Source organism: Oncorhynchus masou, chromosome 12 (genome assembly GCF_036934945.1).
Source record: "Oncorhynchus masou masou isolate Uvic2021 chromosome 12, UVic_Omas_1.1, whole genome shotgun sequence".
NCBI classification, from domain to species: domain Eukaryota; kingdom Metazoa; phylum Chordata; class Actinopteri; order Salmoniformes; family Salmonidae; genus Oncorhynchus; species Oncorhynchus masou.
In genome coordinates this window covers 73,898,203-73,924,199 of record NC_088223.1, presented here as the reverse complement: position 1 = coordinate 73,924,199, position 25,997 = coordinate 73,898,203, and the positions used below count along the sequence as shown (strand labels likewise).

General features: G+C 42.7%; 1 protein-coding gene across 1 annotated transcript in view; it reads right to left on the bottom strand.

The window, feature by feature from the left end:
- Nucleotides 1–25,997, bottom strand: part of LOC135550802 (cell adhesion molecule 1-like) — a 485,176-nt gene that overhangs the window by 54,724 nt on the left and 404,455 nt on the right. Inside the window, exon 8 of the mRNA XM_064981924.1 lies at nt 22,917–23,089. Within this exon, the coding sequence (XP_064837996.1) occupies nt 22,917–23,089 (173 nt within the window). The remainder of the gene's footprint in view (nt 1–22,916; nt 23,090–25,997) is intronic.

Below are 25,997 nucleotides of genomic sequence, written 5' to 3'. Positions count from 1 at the left end.
GCATTTCAGGTGAAGGTTGTTGAAAGAATGCCAAGGGTGTGCAAAGCTGTCAAGGCAAAGGGAGGTTACTTTGAAGAATCTCAATATAAAATATATTTGGATTCGTTTAATATTTTTTTGCTTACCACATGTGTTATTTCATAGTTTTAATGTCTTCACTATTATTCTACAACATAGAAAATAGTCAAAATAAAGAAAAACCTTTGAATGAGTAGGTGAGTCCAAACGTTTGGCTGGCACTGTAATAAATACGTACAGCATAACTTAAATTCACCATTCTTGAAAAATGCTTGGCTAGTGCATAATCCTCTGGAGATTGGGCTGCGGCATCCAAATGTGTCAATGAATCTCCTACGGATATACTGTTGGCATTATATCAGTAAAAAGCTCCATCACAAGTTCAAACAGAAAAAAACTAGAAATTCCAAACTCGATCCTTTAAAAAAACATGATGGACATGATTAGTGATGAAAATGCAATGTCCAACGCCCATGACATCAACAAACAAACAAACAAACACAGTGGCACAACGTGATGTCCAAGGGATGGAGGGAGGGACGTTCAACACACAGACTTTCAGCTCAAGGCAACCCCCCCAGTTGCATTTTACTTTTACTTCATTAGTCGGCTCACCCCCCACCAATAACTGTAGGGGGACATCAAAAGTGACATTCTCTCAGTCGGAGTGGTGGTGCTGCATTAATAAGAACCTGGGGCTGAGGCTTTCAGTCAGGAGAGAGGCTCGAACACTCGGCATGCTGCTCAGATTGCCTGAGAGTGTACCAAAAAACAGTGGGAAGTGTTAAAGGAGTGCAAAGAGCGAGTGATTGGGGCAGCTTTTTCCAGCGATGAGAGAGACAACAACCAAACAGGTTAATGAAATGAGGGGGGAGAGAGAGAAAGAGGGGCATAGAGGGAGGGGGATGGAGAGAGAGTGAGAGCGAAATAGAAAGAGAGAGAGCGAAATAGAAATGGAGCGAGAGAGAGAGGGAGAGAGAGAGAATTTTCTGTTGTGCTGAAAGTCGTGAGCAGTGACTTGCGCCCGCCGCCACAACTGTTTGCCGGTCTGTCCCCATCTAGCCAGACAGGTACCACTGTGTTAACATCTGTGTAGGTGGGGGGAAATTTGCAGACAGTCTCCCATTCTACCTCCCTTCCTGCTTTGTTTGTTGTCTGTGTTCCATCAGAACATCACGGCAGGAGGGCCCAGAGACACTTTCCAACAGACTAATGATGAGATGTGGAAGACAGGCAGGCAGGGAGGGACGCATCAGAGAGACGGACGTGCGTGGGCAGTGACAGCTTAAACGTTGTCTTCAAACATGCTGTGTTTACCAAGCCTTTTAATATCACTGACAGGATAAGCAAATAATATTTGAAATGACGCATTTTTTATTTTTTTTTAACCTTTATTTAACTGGGCAAGTCAGTTAAGAACAAATTCTTATTTAAAATTACGGCCTAGGAACAGTGGGTAAACTGCCTTGTTCAGGGGCAGAACAACCAATTTTTACCGTTCTAGCAACCTTTCGGTTATTGGTCCAACACTCTAACCACTAGGCTATCTGCCACCAATAATGCCAATAATGCATGGCAATAAAATGAAATGAATGCTGCCCATCCCTGCAGTAATCACAGATTACAAAGGGAGACACAGCCGTAAGCATCTTAGTGACGCAAGCCTTACCAAGCGAGCTAAATGCCTTCTATGCTTGCTTCAAGGCAAGAAACACTGAACCATGCATGAGAGCATCAGCTGTTCTGGACAACTGTGTGATCACGCTCTCTGTAGCCGATGCGAGTAATAGCTTTAAACAAGTTAACATTCAAAAGGCCGCATGGCCAGACAGACTTCCAGGACGCTTACTCAGAGCATGTGTTGACCAGCTTGCAAGTATCTTCACTGACATTTTAAACCTCTCCCTGACCCAGTCTGTAATAACTACATGTTTCCAGCAGACCACCATTGTCCTTGTGCCCAAGAACGCCAAGGTAACCTGTCTAAATGATTATTGCCCTGTAGCACCCACATCTGTAGCCATGAAATGCTTTGGAAGACTGGTCATGGCTCACATAAACACCATCATCCCAGACACCTTGGACCCACTCCAATTTGCATAGCGCCCCAATAGAACCACAGAAGACGTAATCTCTATTTCACTCCACACTGCCCTTTCCCACCTGAACAAGAGGAACACAGATGTGATAAGGCTGTTCATTGACTAAAGCTCAGCGTTCAACACCATAGTGCCCTCAAAGCTCAAAAATGAAATGAATACCTCCTTCTGCAACTGGATCCTGGACATCCTGATGGTTTGCCCCAGGTGATGAGAGTAGGCAACAACACATCCACCATGCTGACCTTCAACACGGGGGCCCCTAAGGGGTGCGTGCTTAGTCCCCTCCTGTATTCCCCTGTTCACCCACAACTATATCAGGCGTTGTCAGAGGAAGGCCCTAAAAATCGTAAAAGACCCCAGCCAAGTCATAGACTGTTCTCTCTGCTACCGCATGTCAAGCAGTACCGATTCACCAAGTCTGAAACCAACAGGACCCTGAACAGCTTCTACTCCAAGCCATAAGACTGATAAATAGTTAATTAGTTAACCAAATAGCTACCCGGACTACCTGTATTGACCCTTTTCGCACTAACTTTTTTTACTAATCACATACGCTGCTGCTACTATTCATTATCTGTCAACTTATTCCTAGTTATATGTACATACAGTATCTACCTCAGTTACCTAGTACCCATCAACTCTGTACTGGTACCCCGTGTATATAGCCAAGTTATTGTTGTTCATTGTTTATTTATTATTACTTTTATTATTATTTGTTATACTTATCCGTTTCTCTATTTTCTTTCTCTCTGCATTGTTGGGAAGTCTACACCTGTTGTCAAAATACATTTGATTCAAGCTTGAAGGTAAAGAAATGAAAAAATGGTGCTTGTATCTACTGAAATGGAGGGTTCAATATCTCCATCACTTTCATTGCTTTTGGTTCTGACTGACAGTTTGTAATATTAGCTGCAACTTGTGTGTCTGAAATGAGCATATGCCAGTGGGCTGTTTTCATAGCTTATGAATGATGTCAAAAGAGATTAGAGGGAAATCTAAGGACCTCTGCTATGACTTCACCTCAATTTTAAGCATACTTGGTGTTGACTAGGGCTGTGTCTCAAATGGCATCCTATTCCCAGTATAGTGCACTATTTTGACCAGTAAGTAGTTCACACAGAAAAAAAGAGGGTTTCATTTGGGATGTAACCAAGGCTATTGAACATTTTCAATTGCCCTTCCAGAGGTAGAAGCTGGGGTAAATAAAACAGGTGTGACTTCCAGATGTGACTAGCATGCCAACCCATAACTCTAACCCTAACCCTAACCATAACCAATTGGGTTCACTGGTGCCATATCCCTTTAGTTTTTCCGGACTGAAACACACATTCTTTAATTTTACTACGAGGATCAAATCACAATGGGCAGCAATACATCTTTCCAAATGTTTCTTCACGTCAACAACACTCAAAGTCGGCGGCCATCTTGTGGTGTGTACAAGGGTCACCTTCCCTCTACTGGAGCCCATCCAGAATACCGACGGTATATCTGTAGCACTTTCCATCTCCCCGGGGGGGGGGACAAGTGGACGAGTTTGCCAGCATATTTCTCCAAGGGAGAGGTACTTAAAGAGATTTGTATGTTTGGCTTGTCAATAAAGTACATTCATGGATCATGGGATGTCAGAGCTTAGTTGTTACCTGTCCCAAACTCCCTGTGATTCATAAGGCGTGCTTTGACAGGGCAGTTGCTTTCATGTCATTTTTCGGAACAGTGCACCCATGTTGATTATCTTTGCCAAAGGTGAGACAGGAGGGAGCTTGGGGAGTAGTGGCATGATGCGTTTCTACACTGACTGACTCTACACTGAGTCAGCTTGGCGTTAAGAAGAAGAAAGAAGATTGATGAAGTGCCTATAGTTGATCATCTTGTCCATGTAAAGGGATATATTTAAACTGTACTTTACTTCAGTACATTAGACAAAGAGGAACAGTTGTAATATACACTACCGGTCAAATATTTTAGAACACCTACTTTAAAGTAAAAACAACAACTATTTTCTACATTATAGAATAATAGTGAAGACATCAAAACTATAAAATAACACATGTGGAATCATGTAGTAACCAAAGAAGTGTTTAACAAATATATTTATATTTGAGTTTCTTCAAAGTAGCCACCGTTTGCCTTGATGACAGCTTTGCACACTCTTGGCATTCTTTCAACAAGCTTCAACTGGAATGCTGTTTCCACATATGCTAAGCACTTGTTGGCTGCTTTTCATTCACTCATCCCAAACCATCTCAATTGGGTTGAGGTCGGAGGGTTGTGGAGGCGAGGTCATCTGATGCAGCACTCCATCACTCACCTTCTTGGTCAAATAGCCCTTACACAGCCTGGACGTGTATTGGTCATTGTCCTGTTGAAAAACAAATGATAGTCCCACTAAACCCGGTGCTGGTTAGATGTGCCTTGAAGTCTAAATAAATCACAGACAGTGTCATCATCAAAGCGCCCCCACACCTCCTCCTCCCTGCTTTACGTTGGGAAATACACATGCAGAGATCATCCGTTCACCCACACCGCGTCTCACAAAGACATGGCGGTTTGAACCAAAAATCTCCAATTTGGAGTCCAGATCAACAGACAAATTTCCACCGGTCGAATGTCCATTGCTCGTGTTTCTTGGCCCAAGCAAGTCTCTTCTTCTTATTGGTGTCCTTTAGCAGTGGTTTCTTTGCAGAAATTAGACCATGAAGGCCTGATTCACGCAGCCTCCGCTGAACAGTTGATGTTGAGATGTGTCTGTTACTTGAACTCTGTGAAGCATTTATTTTGGCTGCAATTTCTGAGGCTGGTAACTCTAAAGAACCTATCCTCTGCAGCAGAGGTAACTCTGGGTATTCCATTCCTTTGGTGGTCCTCATGAGCTCCAGTTTCATCATAGCACTTGATGGTTTTTGCGACTGCACTTGAAGAACATTTCAGGTTAGAAATTTTCGGGATTGACTGACCTTCATCTCTTAATGAAGTAATGATGAACTGTCATTTCTCTTTGCTTATTTGAGCTGTTCTTACTATAACATGGACTTGGTAAAATACTATCTTCTGTTTACCCCCGTACCTTGTCACAACACAACTGATTGGCTCAAATGCATTAAGGAAAGAAATTCCACAAATGAACTTTTAAGGCACACATGTCAATTGAAATGCATTCCAGGTGACTACCTCATGAAGCTGGTTGAGAGAATGCCAAGAGTGTGCAAAGCTGTCATCAAGGCAAAGGGTGGCTACTTTGAAGAATCTCAAATATAAAATACGTTTTGATTTGTTTAACACTTTTTTTGGTTACTGCATGATTCCATGTGTGTTATTTCATAGATTTGATGTCTTCACTTTTATTCTAGAAAATTGTAAAAATAAAGAAAAACCCTTGAATGAGTCGGGATCCTTAAACTTTTGACTGGTAGTGTACACCGAACAAAAATATAAAAGCAACATGTAAAGTGTTGGTCCCATGTTTCATGAGCTGAAATAAAAGATCCCAGAAATGTTCCATATGCACAAAAGCTTATTTCTCTCAAATGTGCACAAATGTATTTACATCCACATTAGTGAGGATTTCTCCTTGCCAAGATAATCCATCCACCTGACAGATCTGGCATATCAAGAAGCTGATTAAACAGCATGATCATTACACAGGTGCACCTTGTGCCGGGGACAATAAAAGGACACTTTAAAATGTACAGTTTTGTCAAACACCACAATACCACAGACGTGTCAAGTTTTGAGGGAGAGTGCAATTGGTATGCTGACTGCAGGAGTGCCCACCAGAGCTGTTGCCAGGTAAATTAATGTTAATTTATCTACCAAAAGTCATTTTAGAGAATTTGGCAATACCTCCAACCTGCCTCACAACTGCAGACCACGTGTATGGCATCGTCTGCGTGAGCGGTTTTCTGATGTCAACGTTGTGAACAGAGTGGTGGCGGTAGCGTTATGGTATGGGCAGGCTTAAGCTCCGGACAATGAACACAATTGTATTTTATCAATTGGAATGCACAGAGATACCGTGACAAGATGATGAGGCCCATTTTGTTTTAATGGTATCTGTGACCAACAGATGCATATCTGTATTCCCAGTCATGTGAAATCCATAGATTAAGGCCTAATTAATTTATTTCAAATGACTGATTTCCTGATATGAACTGTAACTCAGTACATTTTTGAAATTGTTGCATGTCGCATTTATTTTTTTGTTCAGTATATTTTGTTGTAATGTATTCTGTTAGACTCCAGGAGGCTTTTTCACCTTATTAAATAGGTACACGTGTGGAGAAGAAAGTAATTCATTATTAGAGAGCGTTCATGTTCACAAAATGGTTCCCTTTTGCGTCCCTTTGATATTTTAAGTAGAAATCGTGCACCAATATTGCATTTTAAAAGCCTGTTATATTAAATGAAGTGCCCTTTAATATAGACCACATGGAAAATTCAACATGTCAGATTTTATATATGAATAAAGACTTAAATTGCCAATTTCAGCATTTTGACATGTCCCTCTGAGTAGTCTCTGTGACTTCTAGGAAGATTTTAACCCACCATCATCGTAAAGCCCTAGTTATTTTGTTGCTTTGACAGTCATTTTTGAAGATCATACATTTTTTCATGTGATTATTGATTTTTTTTTGTCCCTCATTTTATGGTCAACCCTTTTATGTGGACTGAATTACTCGTTGGTGAAACCATTCCTTAAAAAGAAAAAAATCAAACATGTCAAACCTGTTACCCATACACAGAATTTTAATTATTTTAACAATTTAATTTTTTATTTTATTTTTAAGCTTGCATTCAATTGCCCACCCCTGCTACACACAAAACGCTTCAGTACCTCTGTCACAAGGGGATTTATGGCTGATTTAAATTAAATCGTCAACCCTGTTTCGGTCAACCCTGTTACTTTTTTGGGAACTTACTATAATATTCACTATAATTCACTATAATATATATTTTTTATTTAACCTCTTGAATTGGGAAAACATGTTTTTTATTAAGTTGAACATGTGTTCTTCATGAACACAAAAAAGGGACTCATTTTGTGGAACGACCCGCATTGCTTTGAGAATCCAGCCTGGAACAATTTCAGAATCAAACCAACCCGGCCTTGAGGCGGTCTGCATTTGTACACACTCCGTTAATCTTAGATGATTTTTTTTGTATTATTTCTAACAAAGAACATATTCCATTCCTATAAACAGAGGCTTGAAAAAATAATGGCTGAACAGACAAATAGGGGGGACTATCTTGCGGCGGGAGCCTTACTAACTGGGCTTGTGCCACTGATGAGTTTCACACACGTCGGGAGCTGACAAACTCGAGCTCGGTGGTGGTGCTACTTAATTGGATTTATCCCATAATGAACTGCGAGGGCCCAGCAGATGTTTGGGTTCATCGGTGTCAATAGCTCATTAAAAACTTGGCAGCGATAATAAGATCTATACTTCCCCTGCTTGCCACCCTCCAAACATGCTCAACTGGAGCAAATATTAAGCAAGGTTTCCTTACAAAAAGCAGCACTCCACACTACCTGCTATTCCAGTGATGTTGTATCAAACGCAGTGGAAGCTTATTGACTTCAAATATGGGAAGCTGAGTGAGTTTCCCTGTTGAGTCACTGTGGTTTGTATACCGGGGCAGATTAAGAATAGTCCCAGAGTTCTTGGAGCGGAGGCTGCATTAAAATACCTATTTCACTTCCGGTGTCTCGTTTTTATCCCCTTAGACAGCGGAGTATAAACACACCTCTGAAAATTTGCTCAGTTGGATATGATACAGCAGACATACACAGACATACGGAGGGGAGAGGCAGGCAGGCAACAGGCCAATTAATCCTTTAACCAAAAGAGAGGTGTGGGAGTGGCATACTGGCACGTGGGATGTAGTATAAGAACCTCACTCAAGTCAATGAGGAAAACAGAACAATCTGGCTAATAGAGCTCTTAAAGTATACTGTACTTTGGGCTGTGGATTTCCCTACCAACCACAGCTTTATATATTGGAGAGGAGTGGAAAGTAATCCGGTCAAATCTCATCCTGAGCCCTTCGAAACTCAATAATAGTGCATCCCCTTAAGTTTTGCATATCCAAAGGCTAAAAACAGTTTGAGGTTGATAAACTAAATATCCGCACCTCTTAGGACTAGGCCCCGTAGTGCAAGGCGGTATGTCAATAAAAACTAGAGGTCAAAATACAGGTAGAACTTTCGTTCTGATTAAAATCCCTCTTACTCAATCATCCCAGAGATAAATGAAATAAGTGTGGAGATGGGTGAATGATGTGACACTACAGCACAATAACAATAACTGAAGCACACACTTCTCCCACTGCCAAAAGAGCACTGGGGGTGGTTGACTCCAATTAAAAGCTAATGAACAGCACAGAGGAGTGACCCCCCCCCCCCATTAATCACCCTGGCAGATAGTAGGCGACTCTTAGCGAGGGGCTGGGCATCCCTGTCACCCGCACAGCAATGGGATGGTGCCCGGCACTTGCCGCGCAAAGAATTAGAAACCCCCCTACCTCTCCCAAATCTGCCAGCTGCATGATATGAGAAATTATATTGATGGGGGGGGCTCTCTTAGGAGGAGGAGAGGATGAAAAGAAGAGGTAAGGAAAACAATTACAGTCTCTGGCAACGGCACCAAGCTAACAATGGCCATTGGAAGCCAACGGCACACCTGCAGCGAATGCTTGTCTCACGCAATCAAGGGGCGGACAATTACGCATAAATAAACGCTGTGTGGGGTTGCGAGGGGAAATGTCCCTTGTCGGGCCCACTCATGTGTTTTGAATGGCATCTGTTTGTATGTTAACCTAATTGTGTTCATTTTCATTAGAGGGAGTGAATAGCACGGAGACCCCTCTGCAAATTACTGTAGCCCATCTTCACTGGGGTAAATCAATGCCATCTTGCAACGTGGGAAGCAGTACAATTTCCTAATTATGCAATTGTATGTTATTCAACCATAAAGATGGAGAGAAGCTATCTCTTCCATATTGAAGGCTGATATCGACACAACAGTGTTAGTCCTGATTACCAACGATGACTAGACAGCTTAAAGGGAGGAGGTGAGGGCCCTGGAACAGTGGTGCCGGAAAAATAACCTCTCCCTCAACGTCAACAAAACAATGGAGGTGTTCATGGACTTCAGGAGACAGCAGGGATAATGGCGCCGGAGAGGATGGCTGCAGTTTTACGAGCTCCTAACCAACTGTGCTATTTTGTTTGTTTTTTCACATTGTTTGAAACTCATTTTGTACATAATGTTGCTGCTACAGTCTCTTAGGACCGAAAAGAGCTTCTGGACATCAGAAGTGTTTACTCACCTCAAACTGGACAAATTGATTTTTCATTAATGAGTTTGGTCCTGGTCAGTCCCTGGATGGGAGAACAGATGCTGCTGGGAGTGGGGTTGGAGGGCCAGTAGTAGGAGGCATCCTTCCCTTTGGTCTAAAAAATTATCCCAATGCCCCAGGGCAGTGATTGGGGACATTGCCCTGTGTAGGGTGCCATCTTTCAGATGGGACGTTAAACGGGTGTCCTGACTCTCTTTGGTCACTAAAGATCCCATGGCACTTATCTTAAGAGTAGGGATGTTAACCCCGGTGTCCTGACCAAATCCCCAAGCTGTCCCTCATACCATCATGGCCACCTAATCCTCCCCAGCTCACAATTGGCTCATTCATCCCTCCTCCTCTCCGCTGTAACTATTCTCCAGGTCATTGCTGTAAATGAGAATGTGTTCTCAGTCAACTTCCCTGGTAAAATAAGGGTTAAAAAATGTCAAATAAAAGTCAGACAAAAAGGATATACTGCCTTGTCAAGACAAGGACCAAATCCCTGTCATCAGCGTGAAGACAAAAAGGGGGGAGGGGAGCATTGTAAGAATTTGCCGACGAGTAGGTAAACCACCACTTCCCTCCGTATTATTGGCCATTGTGCAGTCATTGGAAAACAAACTGGACGATCTGCGATTAAGACTATCCTACCGACGGGACATTACAAACTAATATCTTATGTGTCACTGAGACGTGGCTGAATGACAACAAGGATAATAAAGACCTGGCTGTCTTCTCCTGTCTCAGCCTCCAGTATTTATGCTGCAGTAGTTTATGTGTCGGGGTGCTAGGGTCAGTTTGTTATATCTGGAGTACTTCTCCTGTCCTATTCGGTGTCCTGTGTGAATTTAAGTGTGCTCTCTCTAATTCTCTCTTTCTTTCTCTCTCTCGGGGGACCTGAGCCCTAGGACCATGCCTCAGGACTACCTGACATGATGACTCCTTGCTGTCCCCAGTCCACCTGGCCGTGCTGCTGCTCCAGTTTAAACTGTTCTGCCTTATTATTATTGGACCATGCTGGTCATTTATGAACATTTGAACATCTTGGCCATGTTCTGTTATAATCTCCACCCGGCACAGCCAGAAGAGGACTGGCCACCCCACATAGCCTGGTTCCTCTCTAGGTTTCTTCCTAGGTTTTGGCCTTTCTAGGGATTTTTTTCTAGCCACCCATGCTTCTACACCTGCATTGCTTGTTGTTTGGGGTTTTAGGCTGGGTTTCTGTACAGCACTTTGAGATATCAGCTGATGTACGAAGGGCTATATAAATACATTTGATTTGATTTGATTCTCCGTGCATCGGCAGGACAGAGGAGCTACGTCTCTCTTTCTCATCGGAGGAGGACCTGAGCTCTAGGACCATGCCTCAGGACTGTCTGGCCTGATGACTCCTTGCTGTACCCAGTCCACCTGGCCGTGCTGCTGCTCCGGTTTCAGCTGTTCTCTGCCTGCAGCTGTGGAACCCTGTCCTGTTCACTGGACGTGCTACCTGTCCCAGACCTGCTGTTTTCAACTCTCTGGAGACAGCAGGAGCGGTAGAGATACTCTGAATGATTGGCTATGAAAAGCCAACTGACATTTACTCCTAAGGTGCTGACCTGTTGCACCCTCAACAACCACTGTGATTATTATTATTTGACCCTGCTGGTCATCTATGAACATTTGAACATCTTGGCCATGTTCTGTCATGATCTCCACCGAGCACAGCCAGAAGAGGACTGGCCACCCCTCATAGCCTGGTTCCTCTCTAGGTTTCTTCCTAGTTTCTGGCCTTTCTAGGGAGTTTTTCCAAGCCACCGTGCTTCTACACCTGCATTGCTTGCTGCAGCTGAAATATCAGCTGATGTAAGAAGGGCTTTATAAATAAATTAGATTTGATGTGGCAGGGCTCGAAAAATATTACGGACCACAAATTGGAAACCCAGCCACAAGCTGCCCAGTGACACGAGTCTACCAGACGAGCTTAATGCCTTTTACGCTTGCTTTGAGGCAAGCAACACTGAAGCATGCATGAGAGCACCAGCTGTTCCGGACAACTGTGTAATCACGATGTGAGCAAGACCTTTAAACAGGTCAACGTATACTTATTTTCCACCATAATTTGCAAATAAATTCATTAAAAATCCTACAATGTGATTTTCTGGATTTTTTTTCTCGTTTTGTCTGTCCATAGTTGAAGTGTACCTATGATGAAAATTACAGGCCTCTCTCATCTTTTTAAGTGGGAGAACTTGCACATTTGGTGGCTGACTAAATACTTTTTTGCCCCACTGAATATACTAGGCGGTGTCAGAGGAAGGCCCCCTTTTACCCCCGTTTTCTCCCCAATTTCATGATATCCAATTGTGATCCAGTCTCATTGCTGCAACTCCCCAATGGGCTCAAGTCATGCGTCCTCCGAAACATGACCCGCCTAACCACGCTTCTTAACACCCGCCAGCTAACCTGCACCAATGTGTCCGAGGAAACACCGTTCGCCTGATGACCGAGGACAGCATGCAGGCACCCGGCCCGCCACAAGCAGTCGCTAGAGCCCGCACGTAAAGCCCCCCCAGTCAAACCCTCCCCTAACCCGAACGACGCTGGGCCAATTGTGCGTCGCCCTATGGGAATCCCGGGCATGGCCGGTTATGACATAGCCTTGGATCGAACCCGGGTCTGTAGTGACGACTCAAGCACTGCGATGCAGTGCCTTAGACCACAGTGTCACTCGGGAGGCTGTATATACTGTTTTCTAGTCAAAATCAATACTACACTGAACAAAAATAAAAGTGTTGGTCCCATGTTTCATGAGCTAAAATAAAGATCCCAGAAATGTTCCATACGCACAGAAAAAGCTTAATTCTCTAAAATTTGGTGCACAAATATGGTTACATCCCTGTTAGTGAGCATTTATCCTTTGCCAAGATAAACCATCCACCTGACAAGTGTTGCATAGCAAGAATCTGATGAGACAGCATGATCATTACAAAGGTGCACCTTGTGCTGGGGACAATAAAAGGCCACTCTAAAATGTGATGTTTTGTCACACAACACATTACCACAGATGTCTCATGTTTTGAGGGAGCGTGCATTTGGATTGCTGACTGCAGAAATGTCCACCGGAGCTGTTGTCAGATAATCTAATATTAATTTCTATTCCATAAGCCGCCCCCAACGTCATTTTAGAGAATTTGTCAATTCGTCCACAGACGTGTATGGTGTTGTGTGGGCGAGCGGTTTGCTGATGTCAACGAAATACCCCATGGTGGCGGTGGGGTTATGGTAAGGGCAGGCATAAGCTACGGACAACAAACTGAATTTGAATGCACAGAAATACTGTGACGAGATCCTGAGCCCCATTGTGAGGCCCAAATTTACATGGGACTCATGTCACCCAAAAAGTTATACTTTTGACTCATCTGTCATTCTTCCAAGAGTCTTGATGATCATCCAAGTGCTTCCAGGTGCTTTTTGGCAAAAATGAGTCAACCTTTTGGACGAGATGGGTCCCATTGTGTCTACGAAAACCAAACACTGTATTCCACAGTAAGACCTTCATACCAACAGTCAAGCATGGTGGTGGTAGTGTGATGGTTTGGGGATGCTTTGCTGCCTCAGGACCTGGACAACTTGCCTTACTAGAAGGAAACATGAGTTCTGCACTGTATCAGAGAATTCTACAGGAAAAACTCAGGTCATCTGTCTGTGAGCTGAAAATAAAGCGCAACTGGGTCATGCAGCAAGACAATGATCCAAAATACACAATCAAGTCTACATGAAAATGGTTAAAAAGCAACACATTTGACTTTTTGGAATGGCCTAGTGAAAGTTCAGACCTAATCCCAATTGAGATGTGGCAGGACTTGAAACGAGCAGTTCATGCTTGAAAACCGATAAATGTCACTGAGTTAAAGTAGTTCTGCATGCAAGAGTGAGCTAAAATTCCTCCACAGCAATGTGAGAGTCTAATCAACAACTACAGGAAACATTTGGTTGCAGTTATGGCAGCTAAATGTGTTCTTTTTGTTTAGTTTATTAACTTGACCGTTAAAAAAAAACAAGCACACATAAAACTTGAAAAGTCATACATGCACATTAGTAAAATTCTTGAGGATAACACACAAAGTCTGGGACTTATTTCCATTGTGGTCCTCTTGAGACACGATGGCTCGGCAAGATCAACACCGTTGCACACAGTTGACAGCGAGATAATAAAACCAAAACAAAGAAGAAGAACATCTATGTCATCATTGCAGTTGCATCGTAAGGTATATTGAATAGGCACAAAACACATCAAACTGATTTAACTTTTTTTTTAAAGCTGGGCATTGCATAATTTTGTTAATTAAATAAATAAAATAAGTATATATATTTTTTGTTATTTGTAAACTCAAGTTCCTTTTATCCAATATTAGGTTTTGGTTGAAGATCTGAAATGTTTCTATATTTCAAAACGATAGGTTTTGGACTGAGAGACTGTCAAATCAAGTGAAAACCTCCCGTCTTTTTGGTGCGTAATGATGGCTGTCCTTGACGTGTTGAAAAGCCAATACGTAGTGTAGAATGACGAAACAAAGTTTGGTTGTTTTCTAGAGTGTCTAAGGATTGCACAGAAACCGAACTTGACTAGGTGAAACAAGGTTTAGCCAGTGAGATTTCATAGATAGTTTTTTTGCAAGTAGAAAGACTTGGATCGTGTTAGGGTATAAAAATGTATTTTATCAAACAAAACTACCAAATGTAAGTACATTATATACAGTCAGAGGTGAATGAATCAAACCAGTTGCCTTGATAAGTGTTTTGTTGTTGTGCACTATCCTCAAACTATAGCATGTTATTTTTTCGCCATAATTGCTACGGAAAATTGGACTGCAGTTAGATTAACAATAATTTAAGCTTTCTGACCATATGAGACATGTCTATGTCCCTAAAAGTTGGCTTTTGTATACAACGCCGTTCTAGTCAAATATCGCATATATTGAGCAGCAATATTGGGACACTGATCCAGTAAAGGTTAATTTGTGGAATATCTTTCATTAGGTAGGGGTGGTATACAGAAGATCGAGACTTATTTGGTAAAAGGCCAAGTCCATATTATGGCAAGAACAGCTCAAATAAGCAAAGGGAAATGACAGTCCATCATTACTTTAAGACATGAATGTTAGTTAATTCGAAGAATTTCAAGAACTTTGAACGTTTCTTCAAGTGCAGTCGCAAAAACCATCAAGCGCTATGGATGAAACTGGCTCTCAAGAGGACCGTCACAGGAAAGGAAGACCCAGAGTTACCTCTGCTGCAGAGGATAAGTTCATTAGAGTTACCAGCCTCAGAAATTGCTGCCCAAATAAATGCTTCACAGAGTTCAAGAAACAGACATCTCAACATAAACTGTTCAGGGGAGACTGTGTGAATCAGGCTTTCATGGTCGAATTGCTGCAAAGAAACCACTAGTAAAGGACACCAACAGGAAGAAGAGACTTGCATGGGCCAAGAAACACGAGTAATGGACATTCAACCAGTGGAAATTTGTCCTTTGGGCCATTAAAACAGAGTAGGTAAACAGATGATCTCCGCATGTGTGGTTCCCACCGTGAAGCATGGAGGACGAGGTGTGATGGTGTGGGGGTGCTTTGCTGGTGACCCTGTCTGTGATTTATTTAGACTTCAAGGCACACTTAACCAGCATGGCTACCACAGCATTCTGCAGCAATACACCATCCCATCTGGTTTGCGTTTAATGGGACTATCATTTGTTTTTCAACAGGACAATGACCCAACACACCAGGCTGTATAAGGGTTATTTGACCAAGAAGGAGAGTGATGGAGTGCTGCATCAGATGACCTGGCCTCCACAATCACCTGACCTCAACCCAATTGTGATGGTTTGGGATGAGTTGGACCGCAGCGTGAAGGAAAAGTAGCCAACAAGTGCTCAACATATGCGGGAACTCCTTCAAGATGGTTGGAAAAGCATTCCAAGTGAAGCTGGATTAAGAAGGCACACATGATAATTGAAATGCATTCCAGGTGACTACCTCATGAAGCTGGTTGAGAGAATGCCAAGAGTGTGCAAAGCTGTCATCAAGGCAAAGGGTGGCTACTTTGAAGAATCTCAAATATAAAATATATTTCTATTAGTTTAACACTTTTTGAGTTACTACGATTCCATGTGCTATTTAATAGTTTTGATGTCTTCACTATTATTCTACAATGTAAAAAATAGTACAATTAAATAAAATCCCTTGAATGATTAGGGGTGTCCAAACTTTTGACAGGTGTGTGCCTTTCCAAATCAGTCAAATAAGTGTAAATGTATCACAGGTGGACTCCAATCAAGTTGTAGAAACATCTCAAGCATAATCAATGAAAACAGGATGCACCTGAGCTCAATTTCAAATCTCATAGCAAAGGGTCAAAATACTTATGTAAATAAGGTATCTGTTTTAAATTTTTAATACATGTGCAAAGAATTCAGAAAACCTGTTTTGCTATGTCATCATGGGGTATTTGTGTGTAGATTGTTGAGGATTTATTTTTATTAAACCCATTTTAGAATAAGGCTGTAACGTAACAAAATGTGGAAAACGTCAAGGGGTCTGAATACTTTCTGAAGGCACAGTATATATTTCTGTATTGTTCGATACTACTGCACTGTTGGAGCTAGGAACACAAGCATTTCGCTACACCCGCAATAACATCTGCTAAATATGTGTATGCTGCAAATAAAATATGATTTGATCTGATTCTATACATTTGCATGTTATGCGTGGCACAGTAGTCACTAGCCATGTCTGACATGATCTCATAGTCTACCATTGATCTCAGGCTGCCTTGCAAATTGAAGTGCCAGCCCGAGCCCTAACCAGGAGCAATGAACGAGCACAAGACCCTGGTTAAGAATGGGCGTTGGAGGAGGTTGTCAAAGAGGAGAGAATTTACGACTTCATTATAATGGCTGGCTGATGGGAGTGGGTCCGGCTGTGGCAGGACTGCACATGTTGTTTCCCTGCAGCTGGTGTCCTGAAGATTTTCTCCAGTTAGGCTGCCTGATTGTGAGTCACATCTGATGACAAAATATGTTCCCCTATACTAGGTTAGGGTGCGTATTAGGAACCAGTGGCTCTTTATTTGCGACAATGTTTTTCATTATGTTTTTCATTTTCCAAGCCAGATTGTAGATACAGCTGTAGGATGAAGGCTAACAAGGTTACTGTAAAGGGTCTGATACATTTTTTCAGCTTTGGCTGTGTGTCTCCTTACAGGGGGCATTAATACTGTACCGGCCACACAATAATACAACTTCCATTTCCACAAACTGTTTGCGACACTTGACTCAGGTCGGGTGTTGGTGGTTGGGATAAACAAAGCTCCACTCCAGACCAGTTTTGTAGAGTGTATAGCCAACAGCAGCAATGGTTCTTCAGCGCCGATGCCAGGGGCTGGGAGGAGAAAACCCCTGGAAGGAGGAGGAGGTGGAAGTCTTAGGGAGCCGAGAGGAGAGCGACAAGCCGCAGAGCACGGAGGACTAAAAGGCAGAGGTCCTGTTAATTAGGTTAACGCTGGCTCTGTAAACTGGTTAAAGTCCTGGGTGCTAGATCTCATTCGACTGCAGGGCCCCACCGATTTTCCTTCATCCACAGGCCACTTGAAGAAATGGGTACCGGGGAATGCATTCTTTCTCCCGGTAACCAGGTTAGTGTCAGCTGCACTCCCGGTGCTCTCCATCACTTAGTTTCACAATAGTCGTGGAAACAAACGTATTAGAGGTATGGGGGCCAGTGCTACATCTGTTCTGCCTGGTGGCTGAAAGGAGGCAGGATGGGGAGGGATAGGGAGGCTTCTTGACTTACTGTACGTGGCTTTGATTGGTTCAGGAGTGAATGGTAAATGATGGAAGGGGGGGGAAAGCCTATAACATATTACATTTCCAGACCACTCCAACCTAGAGGATATTGAGCCCCCCACTGAGCATACTGGGACAGTAATAACTCAAATGGATTTCCTATTGTAATTTCCCACAACTTAACCAACAGGAAAGTGCATTATAGTGAAAACATGTAGTACCAGTGTAGCTAGTAATACCTGAAATAAACACTAAACTACAAAAATCTCTGAATCTCACACACACATTACTCATTTTTGCAGATTTGTTTGATTTTTTAAATTATGTATTTTAGCAGAACCCTGAGGTACATTTTCATAATGGCTCAGACAACATTTGTATTACATGTGTGTGCATCTCTGTTTGTATGTCAGAGTGAGTGACTCGCTTGCCATCTCCGATACGTCGGGCTGCTGTGTTTGTAATAAGAAGATGTCTGTCTGTTAATTTGAAGGGGAATGTGTGCAGCTACACACAGATGCCATCACTGTCTGTCTTTGAGTTGAGAGCTGGAGAGAGGGGAGGATATTACAGTGTCAGTGCGTTCGCTTCGCTAACATCTTGAATTTTGTGCTCACTTGCATGTGTGTGTTAGAGGAACATGGCGCAAGATTAGGCGCAGACAGTCCGGACCCTGCATTGTCCTGTACATCCCTTCATTATCAAGTTTAATGTAGGACCTGATGCACGACTGAATTACAGTAGGGCTGAGTGGTTAACGGCACCCTATTCCCGATATAGTGCACTACTTTTGACCTGGGCCCACAGGGCTTAGATCAAATGTGGTGGACTATGTAGGGAATATGATGCCATTACGGGCACTACCTAAATGTTAGAGCGGGGGTGCAGAAACCAAAGTCATCAAAGAGCAGACAGAGCCTCTATTATCATAGCTCTCTTCCCATTAACATCAGCCTCTATCTTTATCTCTTTTCTGCAGTCCACGTGTTGCCTGTGTTTGTTCCTCACAGTAGGAGAGGAGGGAAAAGGAGAGGGCTCTCACATGCCCAGAGCGGAGGTTCAAAGCTGCTGGAGAGATGTGGAAAAAACCCTGGTGCAATTACCAACCACAGCAGTTAAACCTTGAGCTGAGGCTAACTTTTGGAACACAAGCAGTGAGAAGTGGGAGAAGGAACCGGGACTCGCTGATTGTCATATATTGTCTGTGATGGCAGAGTGACTGTGTTCACATACACTGAATGTTTATGAATACAACTCACTCACTGCCCATCTCTCTATCTTTGTCTAACACTTAACATACAGACACACATTCCCTAGCTTCATCTATCAATCCAAACGGCTCCGTCCATAAACACATTTAACAAGGGCAAAAAAAAGTTGGAAAAAACGCTTCAGTCTTTCACGAGCCTCGTTGTTTTACCACATTGGTCATTAACACTACCTCCTGCTCTTCCATTATTCAGCAACCCATTCATCTGTCAGGCAACAAGCCCTTTTTCAAAAAGGTTATTCTCAGTCCATTAATGCCCTCTGAAAATAGCAACCAAATTATTTCTCCCGCAGGCTTAGTAAGCTATATCAGCCGAGTACATTTTGCGGAGGGAAAATGGCCAGATTAGATGGTAATGTCCTGCAGGGAAGGAAATGTCATTGGAATCAATGGTATTGAACTGTGTTCAGATAACGCTGTGGGGAGAGAGAGAGGGGAAGAGAGAGAGAGGGAATGAGAGAGAGAGGGAATGAGAGAGAGAGGGAATGAGAGAGAGAGGGAATGGGGGATAGAGAGAGAGGGAATGAGAGAGAGAGAGAGAGGGAAAGAGAGAGAGATGAGAGAGATAGAGAGAGAGAGAATGAGGAATGAGAGAGAGAGAGAGGGGAATGGGGGATAGAGAGAGAGGGAATGGGGGATAAAGAGAGGGAATATAGAATAGAGAGAAGAGAGAGAGGGGAATGGGGGATAGAGAGAGAGGGAATGGGAAAGAGAGAGAAGAGGGAATGGGGAAGAGAGAGAGAGAGAGGGAATGAATATAGAATAGAGAGGGAATGGGGGATGAGAGAGAGAGAGGGGATGGGAGATAAAGAGAGAGAGGGATGAATATAGAATGGGGGATAGAGAGAGAGGGAATGGGGGATAAAGAGATACGTACCATGAATATAGAATATCAGAGGGAAGAGAGAGAGATAGGGGATGGGGGATAAAGAGATACGTACCATGAATATAGAATATCAGAGGGAAGAGAGAGAGATAGGGGATGGGGGATAAAGAGATACGTACCATGAATATAGAATATCAGAGGGAAGAGAGAGAGATAGGGGATGGGGGATAAAAAGAGATAGACAGAGAGAGGGTGGTGGAAGGTACACGCAGAGTGACTTACCAGTCAAAAGTTTGGACACACCTACTTTGCTTACATTTTTTACTATTTTCTACAATGTAGAATAATAGTGAAGACATCAGAACTATGAAATAACACATATGGAATCATGTAGTAAAACCAAAAAAGTGTTAAACTTATTTTATGTTCTTCAAAGTAGCCACCCTTTGCTTTGCACAGTCTTGGCATTCTCACAAGCAGCTTCATGAGGTAGTCACCTGGAATGCATTTCAATTAACCTCTCTGAACCACCCATCCCGGATGCAGTATAATTGTCATCAGCAACGCTGAATAGCATAGCGCCACAGTCAAATAATATTACTAGAAAATATTCATATTCATGAAATCACAAGTGCAATATTGCAAAACACAGCTTAGCCTTTTGTTAATTCACCTGTCGTCTCAGATCTTGAAATTATGCTTTACAGCGAAAGCAATAAAAGCGTTTGTGTAAGTATATTGATCGCTCGACAAAACAATAAGTACACTCAGGTAACGTGGTCACGAAAATCTGAAAATCAATCAAATTAATCGTTTAACTTTGATGATCGTCGGATGTTTTCACTCATAAGACTCCCAGTTAGACAACAAATGTTCCTTTTGTTCCATAAAGATATTTTTTATATCCAAACACCTCCGTTAGTTTGGTGCGTTATGCCCAGGAATCCACCGGAAAGAGCGGACACGACAACGCAGACAAAAAGTCCAAATTATGTCCATAATGTCCACAGAAAAATGTCAAACGTTTTTTAGAATCAATCCTCAGGGTGTTTTTCAAATACAGTGGGGCAAAAAAGTATTTAGTCAGCCACCAATTGTGCAAGTTCTCCCACTTAAAAATATGAGAGAGGCCTGTAATTTTCATCACAGGTACACTTCAACTATGACAGACAAAATGAGAAAAAAAAATCCAGAAAATCACATTGTAGGATTTTTAATGAATTTATTTGCAAATTATGGTGGAAAATAAGTAAAAATAACGTTTCCAACGTGAACGGCCTATTTCTCAGGACCAGATGCTAGAATATGCATATAATTGACAGATTAGGATAGAAAATAGTCTAAAGTTTCCAAAACTGTCAACATTTTGTCTGTGAGTTAAACAGAACTGAAATTGCAGGCTAAAACCTGAGAAAAATCCAATCAGGAAGTGCCCCTGTTTTTGAAACCTCTCTGTTATGCATCCCTGTTACGGATACAGTTATCCTGTGTGTGTGTGTATCCTGTGTGTGTGTTTCTTTTCTCTCCTTCTCCCCTCACAGGTGAAAATCATCACTCCCCAATCAGTCAACAATCAATCATCAATCAGAAGACACACCTCCTCCTATTTCCTGACCTATCACAGTTCCTTCCCCATGGTTTAAAAACCCCATCATTTGTTTGTTCTAGAGCTCAATCTCTCTGTAAATGCCATGTCTGTAGGTCTCTGTGTTTCACTCTCGCTTTGTGTCTTAACCTCTCTTTTGTTTAAGCACCTCATAGCACTTTGTCATCACCTGTGAGTATTGTTTTTGGTTATGGTGTTTGTTTGTTGCTGGTGGGAAAAGGGGGAAACCAAGACAAGTCGCCCATGGGCATACACTACCCGTAGGTGAACTTTGTTAAATACACTAGTTAGAACTGGGCGGACCACCCACTGTATTTTTGGTTAGTTAGTTAGCTGTTGTTAAAGTAGGCTAGTCCAGCTTAGGGGTGTTTTTGAATACTTATTGTTTCTTTCCTTGGGTCCAGCTCAGCCCCTTTTCCTGCTCCCCCCATTACCGTGTGTTTATAAATAAACCTGGAGTTTGACGGTAGATTTCTGTTGTCGTGGTTATTTCGTTCACACTTTTATTTTGTCACAATAATAATTTGCATGAGTTATGTTACGGGTCTCATTACCATCCCCCCTAGACTGTCGGGCCAAAAGGGATTCGTAACAATCCCTATTGCCCATTTCAACAGGTGTGCCTTGTTAAAAGTTAATTTGTGGAATTTCTTTCCTTCTTAATGCGTTTGAGCCAATCAGTTATGTTGTGACAAGGTCGGGGGTATACAAAATATGGTCTTTTACCAAATAGGGCTAAGTCCATATTATGGCAAGAACAGCTCAAATAAGCAAAGAGATATGACAGTCCATCACTTTAAGACATGTCAGTCAAAGCGGATAATTTCAAGAACTTTGAACGTTTCTTCAAGTACAGTCGCAAAAACCATCAAGCTCTCATGAGGACCACCACAGGAAAGGAAGACCCAGAGTTACTTCTGCTGCAGAGGATAAGTTCATTAGAGTTACCAGCCTCAGAAATTGCTGCCCAAATAAAGGCATCAGAGTTCAAGTAACAGACACATCTCAACATCAACTGTTCAGAGGAGACTGCGTGAATCAGGCCTTCATGGTAGAATTTCTGCCAAGAAACCGCTACCAAAGGACACCAATAAGAAGAAGAGACTTGTTTGGGCCAAGAAACACGAGCAATGGACATTAAACCAGTGGAAATCTGTCCTTTGGTCTGAGTCCAGGTTTTAGATTTTTGGTTCTAACCGCTGTGTCTGTGTGATGCAGAGAAGGTGGGTGGATGATCTCTGCATGTGTGGTTCCCAAGGTGAAGCATGAAGGACGAGGTGTGATGGTGTGGGGGTGCTTTGCTGGTGACACAGTCGTTGAATTATTTAGAATTCAAGGCACACTTAACCAGCATGGCTACCACAGCATTCTGCAGCAATACGCCATCCCATCTGGTTTGTGCTTCGTGGGACTATCATTTGTTTTTCAACAGGGCAATGACCCAATACACCTGCAGGCTGTGTAAGGGCTATTCGACCAAGAAGAAGAATGGAGAGCTGCATCAGATGACCTGGCCTCCACAATCACCCGACCTCAACCCAATTGAGATGGTTTGGGATGAGTTGGACTGCAGAGTGAAGGAAAAGCAGCCAACAAGTGCTCAGCATATGTGCAAACCCTTCAAGATGGTTGTAAAAGCATTCCAGGTGAATGCCAAGAGTATGCAAAGAGGTCATCAAGGCAAAGGGTGGCTACTTTGAAGAATCTCAAATACAAAATTTATTTTTATTTGTTTAACACTTTTTTGGTTACAACATGATTCCATATGTGTTATTTCATAGTTTTGATGTCTTCACTATTATTCTACTGTAAAAATAAAGAAAAACCCTTGAATGAGTAGGTGTGTCCAAACTTTTGACTGGTACTATAGTCAGAGGGGGAGGATTGAAAGATAAAGAGGGAGAGACCGTATTGAATCGAGAGGTACGTACCATAGACGTAGAGGATGTAGTCGTCATACGACTCGCCCACTGAGTTGGCAGCGAAGCAGCGGTAGGTGCCGTTGTAGGTCTTGTTGAGGTTCTCGATGTACAGGTCCGGGCCGGTGATGAGGGCGTGTGAGGGAAGGTCATCGTCCACCTTCACCCAGTTGATCTGCTGGGGACTACAGAGAGAGAGAGAGAGAGGGGACAGCAATGTCACTCAGTGATCAAATAAGCAGTATTTGCACTTTTTATCTATTGGCTCCATAGGAGAGCGAGGGGACAGTAATTTCACTGGTCACACACATTGTTTCCCCTAGACCTTGAATACATGTTATGCCAAATAATTTCAAATAAAGACAGGTTACCTTTTTTGGACTATATTCAATTGGTTCCTTTGTACCTGGCGAGCTAAATCAATCACCACCACAAGTATATATATATATACAGTGGGGCAAAAAAGTATTTAGTCAGCCACCAATTGTGCAAGTTCTCCCACTTAGAAATATGAGAGAGGCCTGTAATTTTCATCATAGGTACACTTCAACTATGACAGACAAAATTAGAAAAAAATCCAGAAAATCACATTGTAGGATTTTTAAATGAATTTATTTGCAAATTATGGTGGAAAATAAGTATTTGGTCAATAACAAAAGTTTATCTCAATACTTTGTTATATACCCTTTGTTGGCAATGACAGAGGTCAAACGTTTTCTGTAAGTCTTCACAAGGTTTTCACACACTGTTGCTGGTATTTTTTGCCCATTCCTCCATGCATATCTCCTCTAGAGCAGTGATGTTTTGGGGCTGTTGCTGGGCAACACAGACTTTCAACTCCCTCCAAAGATTTTCTATGGGGTTGAGATCTGGAGACTGGCTAGGCCACTCCAGGACCTTGAAATGCTTCTTACGAAGCCACTCCTTCGTTGCCCGGGCAGTGTGTTTGGGATCATTGTCATGCTGAAAGACCCAGCCACGTTTCATCTATAATGCCCTTGCTGATGGTAAGCTTTGTTACTTTGGTCCCAGCTCTCTGCAGGTCATTCACTAAGTCCCCCCGTGTGGTTCTGGGATTTTTGCTCACCGTTCTTGTGATCATTTTGACCCCACGGGTAGGTGACCAAATACTTATTTTCCACCATTATTTGCAAATAAATTCATAAAAAATCCTACAATGTGATTTTCTGTTTTTTTAAACTTATTTTGTCCGTCATAGTTGAAGTGTACCTATGATGAAAATTACAGGCCTCTCATCTTTTTAAGTGGGAGAACTTGTACAATTGGTGGCTGACTAAATACTTTTTTGCCCCACTGTGTGTGTATATATATACACACACACACACACACACACACACACACACACACACACACACACACACACACACACACACACAGTATATCACAAAAGTGAGTACACCCCTCACATTTTTGTAAATATTTGAGTATATCTTTTCATGTGATAACACTGAAGAAATTACACTTTGCTACAATGTAAAGTAGTGAGTGTACAGCTTGTATTACAGTGTAAATTTGCTGTCCCCTCAAAATAACTCAACACACAGCCATTAATGTCTAAACCGCTGGCTACAAAAGTGAGTACACCCCTAAATGAAAATGTCCAAATTGGGCCCAAAGTGTCAACATTTTGTGTGGCCACCACCATTTTCCAGCACTGCCTTAACCATGGAGTTCACAAGAGCTTCACAGATTGCCACTGGAGTCCTCTTCCACTCCTCCATGACGACATCACGGAGCTGGTGGATGTTAGAGACCTTGCACTCCTCTACCTTCCGTTTGAGGATGCCCCACAGATGCTCAATAGTGTTTAGGTCTGGAGACATGCTTGGCCAGCCCATCACCTTTACCCTAAGCTTCTTTAGCAAGGCAGTGGTCGTCAGGGAGGTGTGTTTGGGGTCGTTATCATGTTGGAATACTGCCCTGCGGCCCAGTCTCCGAAGGGAGGGGATCATGCTCTGCTTCAGTATGTCACAGTACATGTTGGCATGCATGGTTCCCTCAATGAACCGTAGCTCCCCAGTGCCGGCAGCACTCATACAGCCCCAGACCATGACACTCCCACCAACATGCTTGACTGTTGGCAAGACACACTTGTCTTTGTACTCCTCACCTGGTTGCCGCCACATACGCTTGACACCATCTGAAACAAATAAGTTTCTTGGTCTCATCAGACCACAGGACATGGTTCCAGTAATCCATGTCCTTCGTCTGCTTGTCTTCAGCAAACTGTTTGCGGGCTTTCTTGTGCATCATCTTTAGAAAAGAGGCGCCCTTCTGGGACAACAGCCATGCAAACCAATTTGATGCAGTGTAAGGCGTATGGTCTGAGCACTGACAAGTTGACCCCCACCCCTTCAACCTCTGCAGCAATGCTGGCAGCACTCATACGTCTATTTCCCAAAGACAACCTCTGGATATGACGCTGAGCACGTGCACTCAACTTCTTTGGTCGACCATGGCGAGGCCTGTTCTGAGTGGAACCTGTCCAGTTAAACCGCTGTATGGTCTTGGCCACCGTGCTGCAGCTCAGTTTCAGGGTCTTGGCAATCTTCTTATAGCCCAGGCCATCTTTATGTAGAGTAGCAATCATTTTTTTCAGATCCTCAGAGAGTTTGTTGCCATGAGGTGCCATGTTGAACTTCCAGTGACCAGTCAGTATGAGGGAGTGTGAGAGCGATGACACCAAATTTAAGACACCTGCTCCCCATTCACACCTGAGACCTTGTAGTACTCACTTTTGTAGCCAGCGGTTTAGACATTAATGGCTGTGTGTTGAGTTATTTTGAGGGGACAGCAAATTTACACTGTAATACAAGCTGTACACACACTACTTTACATTGTAGCAAAGTGTAATTTCTTCAGTGTTGTCACATGAAAAGATATACTCATATCTACAAAAATGTGAGGGGGTACCCAAATTTTGATACTCTGTGTGTGTGTGTGTGTGTGTATATATATATATATATATATATATACAGAGATGTTTTTTTTAAGTACTTGTTTGTTGCCCCTTTTAAGGCTCCGATGGGCGCATCCGATAGGGTAAACATCAACACTCCCAATGAGATTCTT